At 35.9% G+C, this 18,191-nt stretch overlaps 1 protein-coding gene across 3 annotated transcripts; it reads right to left on the reverse strand.

Annotated features, from left to right (window-relative positions):
• Positions 1–278: 278 nt before the first annotated feature.
• LOC113043583 (nucleosome assembly protein 1-like 4) lies at positions 279–17,911 on the reverse strand. 3 transcript variants are annotated; one of them, XM_026203063.1, is made up of 15 exons: positions 17,812–17,911; positions 17,149–17,203; positions 16,842–16,902; positions 15,786–15,945; positions 14,971–15,054; positions 14,672–14,803; positions 13,607–13,678; positions 13,376–13,515; positions 12,366–12,511; positions 7,010–7,026; positions 6,491–6,610; positions 6,088–6,123; positions 5,952–6,002; positions 5,400–5,432; positions 279–1,246 (listed from the first exon to the last, which is right to left on the reverse strand). In XM_026203063.1, exons 2-14 carry the CDS (start codon positions 17,180–17,182, stop codon positions 5,427–5,429), a joined length of 1,059 nt encoding a protein of 352 aa, XP_026058848.1. In that variant the 5' UTR covers positions 17,183–17,203; positions 17,812–17,911; the 3' UTR covers positions 279–1,246; positions 5,400–5,426. The 3 variants fall into 3 exon arrangements, with proteins under 3 accessions (XP_026058848.1, XP_026058846.1, XP_026058847.1); XM_026203061.1 differs by lacking the exon at positions 5,400–5,432; XM_026203062.1 differs by lacking the exon at positions 5,400–5,432 and having other exon boundaries at positions 17,149–17,200; positions 17,812–17,910.
• Positions 17,912–18,191: the final 280 nt, after the last annotated feature.

Consider the following 18,191-nt stretch of genomic DNA (forward strand, 5'->3'; position numbering starts at 1 on the left):
AATAATTATAAGCTTCCACGGTCATTTAAAGCATTATATTTCTCTTAAACAGGACAGAATATGGTGTAAATCGATCTGGAGGGTTGTCAAAGCATTGATATTTGGATGCTAGGGTGTTCTCAGTGATTGCTTACGGACCGCCTACCTGCAGGTTTCTGTGATATTCTGTTCCTTATAAATGGCTCCGTTCTTCCAGCTTTATCCACCAGATAAGAACTGTGAGATTTCAGTTATGCAAAAAAAAAAAGAAAAAAAAAAAAAAAAAGAGCAAGACTTTGCGGCATCATGTCGCACAACATTTAATAGAATCTTTTTGTCTATTTTGTACAAAATGGAAACAATGCTGCATTACAAATTCCAGATAAGGCTACTGCTCGCACACAGTTCAAACGGAGAGTAAACCTGCAATGGCTCTAAGATCTGCTCGTTGACATTCCCAATACTGATGCAATTCTGTGCATGAATGCAAGCAACTTGACACATAACCACAGTGAAATAAAATACAAATGAAATCCCATGTCAACGTGCATGGCATGGATATATTTTATGTCACGCAGGGACGGGGAATTCGATGACACCCAACCCTGGAGATGAATCAGAAATATTCTATTACCTCAATCCACATCGTTCGGCTACCACTGAGCAGGACGATCCACATCAAAACACTTTCTCAACTACATTGTAACAGCTATATCGGAAATTTAAGTTATGTCAGATTCGTGAAGACAGCAGGTTCATTTTGTTGGCAAAAGAAACCCTGAGTAATGCTACACTGGACGATGCCTGAGAGCACATATCATCTGGGGAGTGTCCAAAAACCTGCTACAGTATGTTGCAGAAATGGCCATAGTTGCATATGGACGTTAAGAATTCAAAACACATGTGGCATCTTTGCTTGACGCTCTTGCACACCAGCTCTATCGTTTCGAATACAGAAAATAAAAGAAATCATACATAATCCATTTTGAGGGTTACATTTTGGAGTGCGAAATTACACAACGTACAAATGAGAAGGTCATCTGAGGTCATCTCTGTAAAAGTAAACAGTAGAGAAATAAACAAACAAACAAACAAACATGCATTTCCTAAACAGCGTTTGGTTTCCTATTGCATTAGTGTGGCGAGTCCACGAGGAAATGAGGCCTGCGTCCACATCATCTAATTGTCTGACGGACAGCCGAGTTGTGCAGTGGCTATCTGTTCACCAGTCTTACTGCTGTTTGCACTCTGCAGGAGGAGGGTCTTTCTGTAGGAACAACGAGACAGAGATAAAAGATAGAAGGAGAATCATGAATATTATTTCAGGCACTACGCAACAGAAATTATTGATTTGCCCAATGATGGTTTGGTTTATAAATACATGCTTTGTTTGGTAAAAGTGAAGTGTGTAATTTCTGCACCAGTAGTTGCATCAACCTTAATAGCAAAACTAATGTTTTTGAACAGGTTTTGGCTCCGCCCCATCTGCCATTGGTTGCAAATTGGCCTCGCCCCAAAATTACACAATAGAGTGTATAAGTGCCTACCCATTTTTTCAGTGGTGCTGGTTTCGTAAGTATTTTTAAAGCATTATGAGCCATGAAAACCAACCAGCTACAAGCTACTTAAAAAAAAAAAAAAAAAAAACTTATTTGAAGCAAAAAAATATTTGAAAATTCAACAAAAAGACAAAAGTGTACTTAACTAATTTAATGAGGGGGGAAAAAAACTAAAATTACAAGAAGCATTGTGAATTACAATTAAAAACAATAGAGAAATACAGAACTATTTATTTAAAGGGATAGTTCACCCCAAAATAAAAATTCTGCCATTAATTACTCACCCTCGTGTCGTTCCAAACTTTTAAGACCTTCGTTCATCTTCAGAACACAAATTAAGATATTTTTGATGGAATCTGAGAGCTCTCTGACCCTCCATACACAGCAAGGATACAAACAAGGTAATCAATGCAATCAGTTTTGTTTACATTCAGCGTGCACATGCATTCTACTGAACGTAAACAACACTGATTATGTTGATTACGTTCTGGGGTACTCTCCAAAACAGCAGTAGACATCGACTCGGGTCGAAGAATTGTTGAATAAATTATGTTATTATAGTTTTCTTTGTGCACAAAAAGTATTCTCGCAGCTTTGTAAACTTACGAACTCCTGATGTCACATGGGCTATTTTACTGATGTCCTTGCTACGTTACTGTGCCTTGATCGTGTTTGTATCCTTGTGGTCTATAGAGGGTCAGAGAGCTTTCGGATTTCATCAAACATATTTGAATTTGTGTTGCGAAGATGAACAAAGGTCTAGGGCTTTACCAGAATATTATTTGAATATTCGTTTGGTGGGTTGGCATTTGATCTTACATTTTGAGATTCGTTTAATCTTTTTTTGACTTTTTTTTTTACACTTGTTATTCCTTGCGAAATGGTCTTCATTTGTGCTTGAATATAGCCATTTTACACTACGGGACGAACATTTCTACAGAACTGTCTGATACAGTTACAGTTGTATTTCCACGTGAGCATGGTAAAGCGTGGCACGATGACAAACCGTTCTTGGTCTGGTTAAACCGTGCTTAGCCGTGCTGTTAGAGTGGGTGTGCGTGATGTCGCCGCTCTGTTGCCTGGCTATGAGTTCTCCATAGCTGGCTAAGCGTAAGCGTGCTATTTGATCAAATAGCCAAGTAAAAAGCTACACTACATTCAATATAAACAATTGGCGCTGTGCATGTAAATTATTCTGCATGCTTAAGATTCATTTTTTTCTTTCTACATCCAATGTATATTTGCCATTTGAGGCTTAAACTATAGAAAAGCATTGAAGGTTTTTCAGTTAGATTGTTTTCAACTTGTTTATTTTCATATTAAATATATGGCATACAGTTGCACCAATCAATGGTATAAACATCTTTCAATGTAAATTGTGATAATCATAATTAATAAAATCGCAATTACAATTTTAAGGGAATAATCAACAATTGTGATTTGTCATAATCGTGCAGCCCTATTCTTATCACATAAGTAGAGTAAGGAGAGATGATTGAGGATGATGGTTAATGATTTGCAGATCATGAGCACTACTGACAAACATCTGATCATTTAAAATGTGTCATAAGTATTACCGCTCCATAGTATATAGAGCATGTGTGAACACGAAGTAAGAATAGAGTGCAAAATCAAAAGCGGTTTCAATGCCCCACTTATTAATAGGGGCTCCCTGATGCCCCAAATTTATATTCAGTGTAATTCCCTATTGATATAATTGCGAGAGAAAGTATTGAAACATTTATTCCTCCCATATTGTCTTTAGTCCCTTTAGGGATTCTGTAGTGCATTTCTTTTCCTTTCCGAACACGGCAGATTGCGGACGAGGGGGTGAGGGAAGGATTCATGATGCCAGCTCAACATCGTGATGTCTGTTAGCTATCGGCGATGCATGAAGGCATCATATATCGGCCCAACCCTAGTGACAAATTCGCCGACACTGACTCATTTTTGATGTGCTCAAGTTCACAGAGGCAGAGACGGCAGAAATTGCATCCTCTTTGCTTTCATTATTTTACAAAAGCACAAAGTTTTGTTGTTATTGTAAGTGCACACAAATAAAAATATACCTTTCACAGATTCAAAAGAAGTATTACTGTTATCTGTATGAGCAAAAATGACAAGAGTATTTTAAGTTAAATATAAAATGATTGCACCGGCACCTACAAGTTAACTGTGATGCAGTGAGCATTGTTCAGCTTCCGAACTCCACACAAACACTTCAACAGCATCAATAAATGAATGTCAGTGCGAGCAGCCATTTAATGATGCACTTACTAACATGTTTCAGATGATAAGCCACATTTGAGGTCAAGATTGCAACGAATGTTTGCATGTCCTGAAATATTTGCTGTAATTACCACATAGACCAGCTGTTACTTATTTGTCCTTCACAAACTTTCCCAATTTCTGTGGAATTTTTTTTTCCGACTAAATAATTAATAAAAAAACTTAAGACTCTAACTAGGCACGGTTGCCTTGAACTGAACTCGAGCGTGACAGTCATTGCTTTAGAGGTCAAACACACTTGGACAAGGTTTAAATCACGTAGTGCAAGTGCACTAAGCCTCTTTTTTCAACAAACGGCTAGTTGACTAGGTGGCAGCCCTAATTTTAAGTTTACTGCAAAATATGCGTACACATATTGAAATATTTGTGTGTCTTGTGTGATCACGTAATTTGAGGTGCTTCATGGGAGTGGGCGGAGCTCAGCGCTTGTCTGGCACCATCTGCTCATTGAGAGTCTGATAAGTGGAATTTTCTGTACAGCATCATGTTGAGTAATGTATTTTTCAGCAAGGACTCAACTGTCAAACACTTTTATTTAAAACATGAGTTGAAATGATGTAAACCGATAAGATTCAACAAAACTGATAAAATCAGTAAAAAAAATAAAAATTCCCTTGCAAGAAAATAAATGGCATTTTTACTTCCAGAACCTGACTACAGCACACTACTAAGCCAGAAATGTATATGTCTGACCACTTAATATGTATTTTGACATTAAAATTACACACTTCACCCATAAGGTTAATTTAGTGAGTGGGAGTTTAAAAGTTTAGTCTTAAATGTCATTTTCACACTTTCATTCGTTTGTTTTGTTTGTTCAATTCCAAATCCGACTGTTGCATCCTCCTGCTTTTACACTTTTAGGTAAGTTACCAACTGCGGTTTGGTCGCAAAACACTTTCACGATAGTAAGCACTCTCTAGTAGTACTGAACATCTAAGTTCAGATGGCAGATATTGTTGATGTTCGGCAATGATAAATTAATTTATTCATCATTGAAGAAAGTATTTATTTCACTTCAATTACATTTATTTTTATTACCATTTTCAATAAGCATCTACATGTGATCAAAAACGGAAATCACACGTAACTAATAATAGTTGCGTACTTCTGGCTGATCTATTTGCACTTTTTCCAAGTTGTTTTAAACCACAGTATGTTTGCAAAATACTTTCAACATTAAAGTGATTGTCATGTGTTTGCAAACAATCTTTTTGCGACTTTACACATAGGCATAAAATTTCAAATAAACAGTTGTTTTGAGCTCTCTATTGATCAAAGACATTAGGCAGCACAACTGTTTTAAACATTAATAACAACATGGTTTCAAACCACGGTACGTTTTTACGCTAATTATGAAAATGCTAATTATACATCAATAAAAGTAGTTTGCCGTGTTCACATGAAACAAAGTCTGCCATTTTCGAGCAAAACTTAACAGTCCGCACACAAACTTTTCATGTGAAAGTGACATAATAGTGAAAGCAAAGGAGAAAAGGCTATAACAACGAAGGGAAGATGGATCAAAAGATAGATTGAAAATAGCGCCATATCCCTTCAGGTGTCTCTTACCTAGAAATGCATGGAGTGAGAAATGAATTATGCCTGTGAAGGGGAATTGGAGGGACAAACAAAGGTTTACACATCAGACATGCAGCTGATCATGAAGCACTATACAAGGTAATGCTTTCAATCCAGACCACCTCAATCAAACCCAGATCAGCAATAAGGATCTATTCAATGCAGTGATTAAGAGACAACTTTGTTTGGAATACAATACTACACCTACTACTTTTAAGCATGCAGTATGTACACAGTGCACATCACTCAAAATGTGCAGTATATGAGAATGCAATGTCTGCCAAATGCCAAGTTGTGCATGGCATACTAATTTGTTTCATATAGGTATATAGAAAAAAATTGCGAACAGCACACAGCATCTACCAGTATGCCAGTATTTTATTCCAAAAAAAGTCTACAATTCCTTCAGAACATCTCAAATTTGTGACGAATTTGATTAAAATATTTAAAAACGTACAACCCCAGCTAATTGCATGCTTCTATTGTGATTTTTTATTAATGGTAGTTGATAGTACATAACATACAGATTATTGTAAAGCTCACCTTGGGATCAAAATCTCCCTCATCCTCTTCTTCACCTTCATCATCCAGATCCTGAATGACACATAACAGTCTGCTGTTACACTGCACTATTTGGACTTTTATTAAATAGTAAACGTGTCTATTAAAGGATTCCCACCTCCTCCTCTCCCTCTTCAAGATCCTCCTCGTCATACTGCAAAACAGCACAGAATAACACATACATTATAAAATAAAAGCAATATTTTATTTTACAGAGGGTCTAGGTGATACGTTAAATATTCACAATATTCTCAATATCATTTTGGCGCCAATACAAAATTAGACAACATCACACATACATTTTAATGCTATTTTTGTCCATCGTTTATTTTTATTTAAAACGGTGAAAACCTACTAAAAAGTGTCTAGTCCCAGGAGTCTTAAGACAAAATGAAATCCAATAAAATAACTCAAATTACAAAACTAAGCCAATGTATAGGAAACATACATCAAACTGTATATTAAATATTTTTTACAGTCAGTCCTAGATTTCCTTGTGATTGTAAAAAGAGCAGACGTACACTGTCGTCGTCCTCTAAGGCCTCTCCAGTGAAATAAAGCACCGCTCTGGGAATGACCCGCTCTCGGAAGAAGTGTCCGATCTCAAAATCTGTAGTTAGAGTGAAGTCCAAGTCCACATCCTGGACACAAACAGACACAATGAGCATCCAATGGAAGTTTTTAGAGTAAATGATTGAATTAAAAACTTTAAATTATTCCAGACCTATAAATAGCATCTACTGATGTCATCCTAATGCCACACTTTCAATATTGTGACCTAGAGATGTTATCGAGCACTGACTGAGAAGCCATTGTGCAATGTCTATGCTTGTGTTTTTTTAAGCAGCCACTTTACTTTACGAGGAGTTAACCGTAACTGACGCAGAAACTCTTTTAGATGCTTCTTGCCGGTGACGTGTTCTCTAAACTCGCTGCAGTATGTGTTTGTGTAGGCAGTGGAAAGACGTGCGCTGCATACGGCCAGGACTCAGGGGTTTACAAACACCACAAAACACAGGAGCGCAGGACGTCTCACTCACCATTCCCTCAGGCGACGCTAGAAGAGACAAGAACGAGAGGATTAATTCAGCCACAAATTTCACAAAAAAAATAAATTATGTTGTGAAAAAAGAAAATCTAGCCTATTATGATTTTTTGTTTCCATCACAATTAACTAAATGGTCAATTGAATTCACATATTTGCAATATATCATGATGGTTTTTGTAATACGTCGTTTTATTTTAGATGTAAATTTATGACGTATATATATATATATATATATATATATATACACATACACACACATATTTATATATATACACATATATATACACACATATATACACACACACATATCTATCTATCTATCTATCTATCTATCTATATATATATATATATATATATATATATATATTTTTTTTTTTTTTTTCACTTTCTATGAGCAAAGAGTCCTGAAAAAAATGCACCACAGTTTCCACAAAAATATTGTCAATTATAAGAAATGCTCAAAATTCCATAATGCAACACAGGAATAGAAGTTACTTTTTTTTTATGTATTTTTGATCAAATAATTGTGCAGTCTTTGCACATACATGCACACACATTCTCAGTTTTGTATGATCATATTTGTCCTTACTTATTAAAATAAAAATACAGTAATAATTTTTGGTAGTGTGTATATATTGATTTCAATAAATCTTCATATTTCGGTGAAAATATGTATTTGTCATTACATTTAGGTCATAATGCAAAACGGTCCAAATTCTTTCTATTTAAGGTGAAATAGGACTAAGACTTGTTCCCGACAGGTTTTGTGAGATTCAAACATGCAAATGCTAGTCATTTTTTGAGAAGGAGCTGATCAAAATCTGGCCTGAAGGAGAGGGTCTTTTGGGAAACCCCTCAAGCCCTGAAAGCGTTTCATCCTCCAGTTCCAGCCGCGCCTCAGACGGGAATGTTGAGGAAATCCCCTCAGAAACAGATCGACTGCACACATCTGATGGCGCGGTGACTGACGGTAAGAGCGAGACTTTCCCACAGTCCGTGTGCAGGACGGGCGGCATTCTTTACCTGCCGCTCCATCTGACGGGAAATATGCTGCTTAAAATGCAAAGCATTCAATTCTTGGCATTTTTGGAACGGGTGACCGCGGTGAATGAAGAGCAACAATGTCATGGCGGTTGAAGATACAAATTCAGCTGGCATGCCTTTGCTGGGAGACAGGATGAGGGATGAAAATTAAAAATAGGTGGGCGGGAAAAGTTTATATGAGACTGTGTTCGGCTATTAAAAACTGAAGAAGCTAGCACAGGAAGACTGCATGAATATAGATCCTGTCACAAATTCAAAATCTGGACGAATGGAACGTAGAGGAGTTCAGTTTCAACTCATCTGTGTCTGAAAGTGAAGGCATTGTTGAATGTGGTTAACCCTCATGTGGTGTTCAAAACCCAATAACACCTGTGGTGTTCCCGGTCAAAAATGACCGGCCCATAAAAAAAGCTTATAAATTACTCATTATACCATATTTTCACCCAATCTTGGATTCAATCTTTTTGTCAACTTGTTCTCTTTCAATTAGGACTGGTTTTATATTTCTGTTTGCATCTTATTAATCGTGGGCCTCATTTATCTGAGAGTAGGCATCTCATTTTTTGAGTAAAAAACAAATAATTTATGAGTAAATTTGGAAATATGAAAAAAAATTATGAAAAAAATGGCACCTGTTGATCACACTAGTCTACTCTAATGTTTCACCAGGAATTTTGTTTTGAAACTTTTGTTTTGTAAAAAATATGGCACATAGTCACACTTGTGGTGTTCCCGGTCAAAAATGACCGGCCTGTAAACAATAGCTTAGAAATCACTCATTATACCATATTTTCACCCAATCTTGGATTCAATCTTTTTGTCAACTTGTTCTCTTTCAATTAGGACTGGTTTTGCATTTAATTGTCAAACTATTTAATTGTAGGAGTCATTTATCCGAGCTTATGCACCTCAGTTTTTGAGTGAAAAAAGCATTATTTGTTAATAATTTTGTCAATATTGTGAAAAAGGTGAAAAAAAGTTTCATCTGTTGATCACACTAGCCTACTTTAATGTTTAACCAGGAATTTTTTTTTGAAATTCTTTTATTTTGTACAAAATGGCACAAAGTCACACTTGTGATGTTCCCGGTCAAAAATGGCCGGCCATTGAAAGTGAATGTAGAAGATTACAAAACACAGGGCTTGTATTTTGAAATGCTTTAATTTTCAGAAAAGGGGTGCACAGTAACACTTGTGCTGTTCCCTGACAAATCTGACCATTGTGACATACAAAAAATAAACACATTAACGCTGTCATATAGAGAACACAAATCAAATACTGTTCATTTTCTTTCAGTTTTCCAAATTATGAACTAACCAAAATAAGAAACTGTGACGGTCTCTGTGTGAACTCATGCAAGTGACTAACAAAAGCATTTTTAAAGTAACTTGCAATTGGTCAATTTGTGTCACTTATGCACATGACTGACAACAGTATAATGTATGTGCCTTGCAAATGTGCACTCTGCATTTGAAACAGACAGTGCCTGTTTTCACATCTTTTGGGGCACACAAACTGCCTCTCTTTTGTTTCTCTCCTTTGCCTGTGCCAGCTGAAGGACCTGGTTCTGGTGTTTGTATGTCTCTCACCAATGTAGCAGAGGGCAGTCCTCTGGGTATATCTTGGCGCCTCTGTATCAGGGGGGTCACCATGGATTTCCCCAGCTTTTCTAGGAACAGCCTCCTCCTGAAGGTTTTCCTTGTGTAATACTCAAAAAAGTTTGTGTGTTTTAACGTGTGTGTGTCTGGGTAGCGTGTGTATAAATGTATCGATACATGCACAGGTCCAAGGGCTCGATGTTTGCAAGCACATGTGCTCATATGTGTACATGAAAATAATGAACATGCTCCTGAAAACTAAATTGTTCTGTTATTTTCAGTCTCTCCCATTCACTTTCAATGGTCGGCCATTGTGACCATTATTGACCATGCCTACTCTCAGATAAATGAGGCCCACGATTAATAAGATGCAAACAGAAATATAAAACCAGTCCTAATTGAAAGAGAACAAGTTGACAAAAAGATTGAATCCAAGATTGGGTGAAAATATGGTATAATGAGTGATTTCTAAGCTATTTTTTACAGGCCGGTCATTTTTGACCGGGAACACCACAAGTGTGACTATGTGCCATATTTTTTACAAAACAAAAGTTTCAAAACAAAATTCCTGGTGAAACATTAGAGTAGACTAGTGTGATCAACAGTAGCCATTTTTTTTCATAATTTTTTTTCATATTTCCAAATTTACTCATAAATTATTTGTTTTTTACTCAAAAAATGAGATGCCTACTCTCAGATAAATGAGGCCCACAATTAATCAGATGCAAACAGAAATATAAAACCAGTCCTTATTGAAAGAGAACAAGATGACAAAAAGATTGAATCCAAAATTGGGTGAAAATATGGTATAATGAGTAATTTATGATCTATTTTTTATATGCCGGTCATTTTTGACCGGGAACACCACAAGTGTAACAAGGTAACAAAACCCCCACAAAAAAGTAAGAAAATTTCCCAAATTTTTTTTTAACTTTAGTTATACCCTTTGGTAACAAAGTCACTAAGTTTCAGTCCAAAGCGATAACATTAACTATTATTTTCGGGAAAAAGAAAATCTTCTCCGGGTCAAATTGACCCGAACACCACATGAGGGTTAAAATATGGCTGGCTGTGGAACAGTAAACCTGTTTTTGTGTGTGTGTTAAAAACACATTCAGTTTATTAGTACGGTTTCAGAAATCGAAGCTTTTTCGGTTATGAACGCTTGGGATCAGTAAGATTTTAAAAATGTATGACTTTAAGAAGTCTCTTCATTTATTTGATCAAAAATACAGTAAAATCAGTAATATTGCAATTTCAAATAAATATTTCCCCTTTTAATATATTTTACTATTGTTCTATTATTATACATTTTTATTATTATTATTGTGCTGCTTAATATTTCTTGGAACCTGTGATATCCATTTAAAAGATTCTTTGATTAATAAAAAGTTAATAAAAAGTTTAATAACTTTTGTAAAAATTCTAATCTCTACTATCACTTTTGATCAATTTAACATAGCTTTGCTAAATTAAAAGTACTAATTTCTTAAAAAAAAAAAAAAAAAAAAACTAAATAAAAAAATATTCACTTTTGATTTTACACCTGTAAAAAAAAAACTTCTTTAACCACACTCCTAAAATCAGCCAATCACAACGCAGGTGACAGACCCTTATTTGTTCTCCTCCGTCACTTCCTGAGTTTCACTTTTTTTTTCTTTGTTAAAAAAAAAAAAAAAAAAAAACATATATTCATGCCAACGCATGCAAAACCTTTACATTTCTGACAGTTCCACCAGCAAACACTGTCTCCACTAACATGCATCAGCTTAAATAAACAATGAATTACGCTTAAACTAGAACAAATTTTTGACAACCAACTGGATTTTTGAGTAAATTACTATGTGACACTCTATCGGTTTTATTATTATGTTGTCCTTAATTGGTCACATTATAGATGGTTCAATGCAATAACTATTAAAAATGTCATATTCAGATGCATCGCTGCATCATATTCAGATGCTTTTCTCAGCGAGGGTCAAGACGGACAAATAAAATTCAATAGATTTTTTTAAAAATCATTTTATATAAAAAAAATCTGTTGTCTGCCGATTCAAATCTGTAGAATTAATAGATTTCAAATGATCCTTCTTTTCACTGTCCAAATGTCTCCGGTAAGACAGATTTGAATGGAGCTCAATTCAGTTCTAAAGCGCCCCCTGGGGGAAGACGATTGAATTACATACAAATGGTATGTAGTGGATGTTTGCGCCATCTATTCAGCCAAAAACACTTGTGTGGTGCCCCCTGCTGTCCACAAGACACTAAAAAGAACATTTGCACACAAATATACTATACTTCAACACTCACATCCCATGAAAAACACAATTTCCAAGGAAGTGATATTGTTGATACTCCTCATGACAGACAGTCCTCACACTTCAAGGCAGTTGCTCAAATAACAGACTGAATTGTGCCTGGTTGACATATTTCCATCAGTAAACATGACGAATTAACCACTAACTGGTAATAAGAGATATTTGGCCGAACCGACAAACCTATTCAAGGACTTGCTGACACAGAGCACAACAATAAAAGCCTTTGCATGATGCAAGAAAGGATGTGAGAGCATTTGAAAACTGGCTCAATTATCTTAATCCCAAGATTTCAGTCGAATTAGATCATACAAAGACGATGGCATAACTCAGCAGTAAACTGAGACGAGGCGTAGTCGTCTTCTGCCTGGGAAAACACACGTTCTCTCACCTTTAACCGGATTGAAGAAGTTGAAGAAGGAATCCTGTGGAAGCTCTTTAGTGACGGTCCGAACCGTGCCTCTGCCTTTGTGCTTCTGCTTCTTCTTAATGAGTCTGACGGTCACGTCTTTGCCTTTGTGCCAGTCGATCTTACAGCTGAAAAACAATGAAAACACAGCAATCCAGATTCATGTGAGAACTGAATCAAATGTAAATGCAGAGTGTTGTCCTCTCGTCACGAACGTGCGTTATGCGGAATCTGAGCAGCACATATTTTTAGAAAAAATGTGATTACTGTTCAAAATTTGCAATAATTCGTTTTTTTTTTTTGAAGGAAGTTTCTTCATGTTCACCAAGGCTACATTTGTTTGATTAAAAACGCAGTTAAAAAAGTAATATTGTGTAAGGAAATCTTGCAATTAAAAGCTTTTTTTTTCTATTTAAATATAATAGAAAAATGTAATTTATGTCTGTGATTCAAAGCTGAATTTTCAGCATCATTACATGATCCTCCAGAAATCAGTCTAATATGCTGACTTACTACATAATTATCACTTATTATAGGTGCTCGATTATTATAACAGTTATTGTTAATCTTGTAAACATTCTGCTGCTTAATATATTTGTTTTTCAAAAGAACAGAATTTTTATCTAATTATTCTTGTCTTATGAACTATTATTATTCTAATTTTATTTTTTTTAGTACCCTAAACCTTTACATGATCGTATATCATGATTTAAAAGAAAACATTAAGCAGCACGACTGTTTTCAACATAATAATCAGAAATGAGTAAAGATGCTGAAAATTCAGCTTTACATCTCAGGAATAAATTACGGTTTAACATATATTCAAGTGGAAAACACTTATTTGAAACCCTATTAATATTTCACAACTAGTGTTTGATCCAATAAACGGTTTTGTTGCACGTTCACCTTAAAATATCTTAATCAGTCCATACTTTTCGCTGTATTTATTATATATATATATATATAGACAGTAGGCTATTTCTCCATCGCACCCTTCACAGTCGATGATCTCCGGCCCCTCGAATGAGAACGGATCCTCAGCGTCCGGCTCGGACTTCATCTTGTAGACTTTAGTGAGGACCGTGTTACTGAAGTAGCTGTTGGGCTCGAAGAAGAACTCTAATGTGAAACTCTGTTTGGACAAACAGTTGAGCATTAAAAACCTGTTTCTATTTGTTCAGATGTCAGAAGTGACCAGAAGCTCGTTCAGTTGTTTGACAAACCATGGGCTGTCCAGGCTCTGAAAACTTCACAGTGATGTCCTGCAGGTGTTTCAGGATCGGCTCATCGTGATCCTACAGGAAACAGAAAGATCCCAGAATGGTTCAACCAAGGCGGCATGGACTCAACTTCATGCCGACCGACCGATCACTTCTGTATACACGAGAAACTTCAAGATAATTATACATTAAAGGACGATATGATCAGATTATGTGTGAATTCTGCATGCACCGATACAAAATCGCATATCCTCTACGAGCTTCCTGTCGCAAGAACCACATCCTGTGTAATCCACATCAACTCAGTCATTTGTTTTATGCATTGTTTCATGCAATGGGTTTCATTATAAAATGTATAGCAGTAAAACAGCTCCTATTACACACACTCATCAGTCTACAGCTGATTATTCTTCTACTTATATAATATTAATAATAAACCACAGCAAATTCAGTGTGATCATTGCAATTATTCACTGTAAATACTGATTTATTATTTCATCAAATTACTGATAAATTCTAATCCAAATTTGAGGTTGCCTTTATTATTAGAAAATGTATATTAAAATATAATAATAACTATTATTATTATTATTATTTATTATTATTGGTATTGACCACACCAATATGGTTTATATTTTTGCATAATAACAGCCACAAACCATGGCAAATTCACTATAATGCAAGATCAGGGTTTTATTATTTATATAATTACACACCAAATAAAAAAAATAATGTATAATAATGATAATAATTGATATTATTATTACTACTACTATTGTTAAATGTTTATGTTGTGCATAAATAGCACTAAATCAAAGCAAATTAACTGTAAGGCTTTCTGCTTTATTTCACCAAATTACTGCCAAATTCTATTTAAAATTGTAATGAAAACCCAAATCATCCAGTATTTTATAATTTATATTTTTTTTGCTAAAAATAAATAAATAAATAGAAAAAGACCCCAAATCTAAAAACAGGGTGCTTAGAAAGACAAGCCCCAAAATGTGAATCTGACTGGAATATAAAATGTTGTTAGTGAAGATGTTACTGAAGGAGAAGTAAAGAGACCTGCAGCATCTCCGCCAGCATATCCACACGTTTGAAGATGGTGAGCCAGAACTCAGGGACTCCTCTCGGGGCTTCAGCGCCGGCTGGATCTGCCTGCTTCTCCTCCAGAGCAGCTTTTTTCTGCAAATCTTCCTGTGGGTCAAAAACATGTAGTTAAATACACCATTCATTTCATCCTTAAATGGAACTTTTCAGCAACTCAGGACTTCCAAAAAAAAAGCCTCTGAATGCCTGAAAATTGGAATTTGCAATCGATATGATACAGTTTTTTTCCGGTATTCTCACAAGTATCCACTTACAGCAAGATCTTCCTCCTCCCTGTCGCTTTGCCATTCGCATTCCTCATCTGTGGGTTCAACGGCGCCGGCCACAACGTCCCGTCTCTGAACAAAGGAGCATTGTGCTATGTGACATCATCAGCTCATATCCATGACATCACCATTTCAAGGGAATAACACTTATAGCGTTCATTTTGTAAACAAGCGTGTAACACAAAACCAAAGCAATTAATTCTTTGGACTTTTTGGACGGGCCTGTATCAAGAAGGCTGGCTTCACTTTATATGAATTGTGGGTAAAAGTTGAATTACTATCCTGTTTTCAGACAGTGGCCGGGCTTGAATGAGAGCAGTTCTGTTGGACTGATTTTAGCACGTATATGTGACCCTGGAGCACAAAACCAGTCTTAAGTGGCATGGGTATATTTGTAGCAATAGCCAAAAATACATTGCAGACGATTGATTTTTGCTCGATGAAGATATTTAGTAAATTTCCTACTGGAAATATATCAAAACTTAATTTTTGATTAGTAATATGCATTGCTAAGAACATCATTTAGACAGCTTTAACGGCGATTTTCTAAATTTTTAGATTTTTTTTGCACCCTCAGATTCCAGATTTTCAGTTTCAAGATGATGTATAAATCTCAATTTTAAATTGACTGGTTCTGTGGTCTAGAGTCACATATGTGTAATGTTCAGGCAAACAGCAAGGCCTGAAGGTCAACTCTCATGCTTGAGGAAGCGTTTCAGGTTTGTGAGGGGTTAAATACTTCCGACCTAACACCGAGCGTGTTTGAACAGAATGCATGCTATCACAGAGAGACATTTGCATACCTTGTCAAAGATGGGCTGGTAGAGGCCAGCGTACTTCCTCTCGAGCTCGTGGACTTCTTCATAGAACTTGGCCTCGATGTTGGCGCTCTGGAGCTGGAGCCTCTTCAGGGCGTAGACTCTTCTCTTCACAGTCTTAGGCAGGAGATGGACATTCAGGGTTCTAGACAGACAAAAGTCGGTCAGTCACAACATTATTACAAGTTCAAAACAAACCTAGCACATGTTTATGAAACGCATTAAAGATGTTTACTAAAACAAGTCACAGAGCTTAACAGATCAAACTCTTTACAGATGAAACATTTACAGATGCTTACAAAACAAATGTTTGTTTAACTTGACATCCACAACACTTTACAGACGTTTCTTAAAACAACAAGTTACACAACTTTACAGATGAAACTCATGTTTTGAAAACATCTGTGAAGTGACATAAACTTGAGTTTCATCTATTTATTTTTATTAAATGACTGCAAAGTTTCGTAAACTTGTTTCATAAACATAACCTTTAGCAAACTTGAGTTTATGACACTTTACAGATGTTTACGATGCAACAAGTAGGGCTGTGCAAATAATCGAACGAGATGATTATGCGCATCTCGTTAGTGAAGAGGTTCTGTGATTGGTAGTAAATCTCCATCACATGCTTTCAGATGGAGCAGCGTTTATGAAACAGTATAAACATTAAACAGTTTATGAAACGTTGCAGACATTTACTAAAAAAGTTACAGAACTTAAGAGAAGAAAAGTAAGTTTATAACACTCTAACAGTTTAGATGTTTACAAAACGTAACATAGCTCAATTTGACATGTTTACGAATCAAATTTATTAAACAGGTGTTTACTAAAACAACAAGCTTTATCTCTGTCACTTTTTAGGTAGACGTTTACAAAACAAGACTTTAAAAGCATTATGACAACTTTACAGATCTTTTACAGAACGTTTAGTCAACTTTACAAACGTTTACAAAGAACAAGATCTGAAGCTTCAAAGAAATTGTAAAAAACGTTACAGATATGAAGGTTTTCTACAGTCATGCATGTAAATTTGTCTCCTACCTTTCTACTTGTAAAAAGCCCTCAGGTTTGTCGGACTGAAAAGGTTTATTTCCTCCTTTGCCTTGAGGGAAAATGAAAGCAATTACTTCTGAAAGTCCCAATGTTATTTTTAGCATATGCATTTTCACCAAGTGTACTTTTTTGGGGGACAGTACTGCTTAAAACCATATTACATTATTGCAACTTCTTTTTCATATATTAACTAATATATATATATATATATATATATAAAATAAAAGATAAAAAATTGGGCTTATACAATATATAAATGTAAGTAATACAGGAAATAAATGACACAAAAACATACCTTTGGCTTCGCTCTTCTCATCTTTTCTATCCATTTCCACACCTCAGCTATTCTGCTAAGACACAAAACCAGGACAAGTGAATGTCATCATGTTCAGATCAAAATGTGTCATACTTGATCCTGACCCCAGCATGGCTTTAATTACCAAACAGGTGAAGAGGATCATACTGATATGAGTAGTTTATAAAACAAAAGGACCTGTCAGTCACAGCTATTACTCATCTGACACTCAGTGTGTGCATCACAGTGAAATAATCACGTATGTCTCTGTCCATTTCTCATTAAAATGTGAAAATTAGATCATCACATTATATTATATTATATTATATTATATTATATAAGAGTAACTGTCTTTCTTGTTCATTGTTGTGTTTTTAGAAGCCCTGATGAAAGCAGAAGCCTGATCAACAGTGATACACTGACTGTGTGTCTGATTGATGTCTGACGGCTGTCAGAAGTGTTCAAGGCTGTTAAATGTCCCATCATGCACATGTGCAGCACATGTATCTGTCAACACCTTGACTAGTATTGCTCTAAAACTCACAAAACACTGCGATTGAGTCACTAAAGCTTTTTAAACCCATATGTATCATTTCCAAACCACGACATACAAGTCCCCCCGGTTTAATCTCAACAAAAACAACATCGTGTTCTGTAACTTACCCCCGCGTTACGCTCCACACCGTCCTCACGCTGCTGTCGGACGGAGAAGTGCGATGGCGTGTCGCATCATCCTCCGCTCTGATTGGACGACTGGCTGTCACGGGTCACGTGGACTGGCCAATCAGAGTCGCGCCTCTGTATTGTGAGACTTCATTGGCTGCGACACTCTCAGAAGAGCGCTTGTTGCAGTGCGTACATTATAACTACAGACGTAACAATTTTAAAAACGCCAATTCATTGATTACACAGTTATTAAGTGTACTGGTGTCATGTAAAGTGGTGCTAATTATTTACTGATGACAACGGAGTGATTCAGTAGAATTGCGGATCCTGATCCTTTCCTCGAAAAAAGAGAAAAAAAACTTTAAATGTCAAATTTG

The sequence above is a fragment of the Carassius auratus genome, chromosome 25 (assembly GCF_003368295.1).
Source record: "Carassius auratus strain Wakin chromosome 25, ASM336829v1, whole genome shotgun sequence".
Taxonomy (NCBI): Eukaryota; Metazoa; Chordata; class Actinopteri; order Cypriniformes; family Cyprinidae; genus Carassius; species Carassius auratus.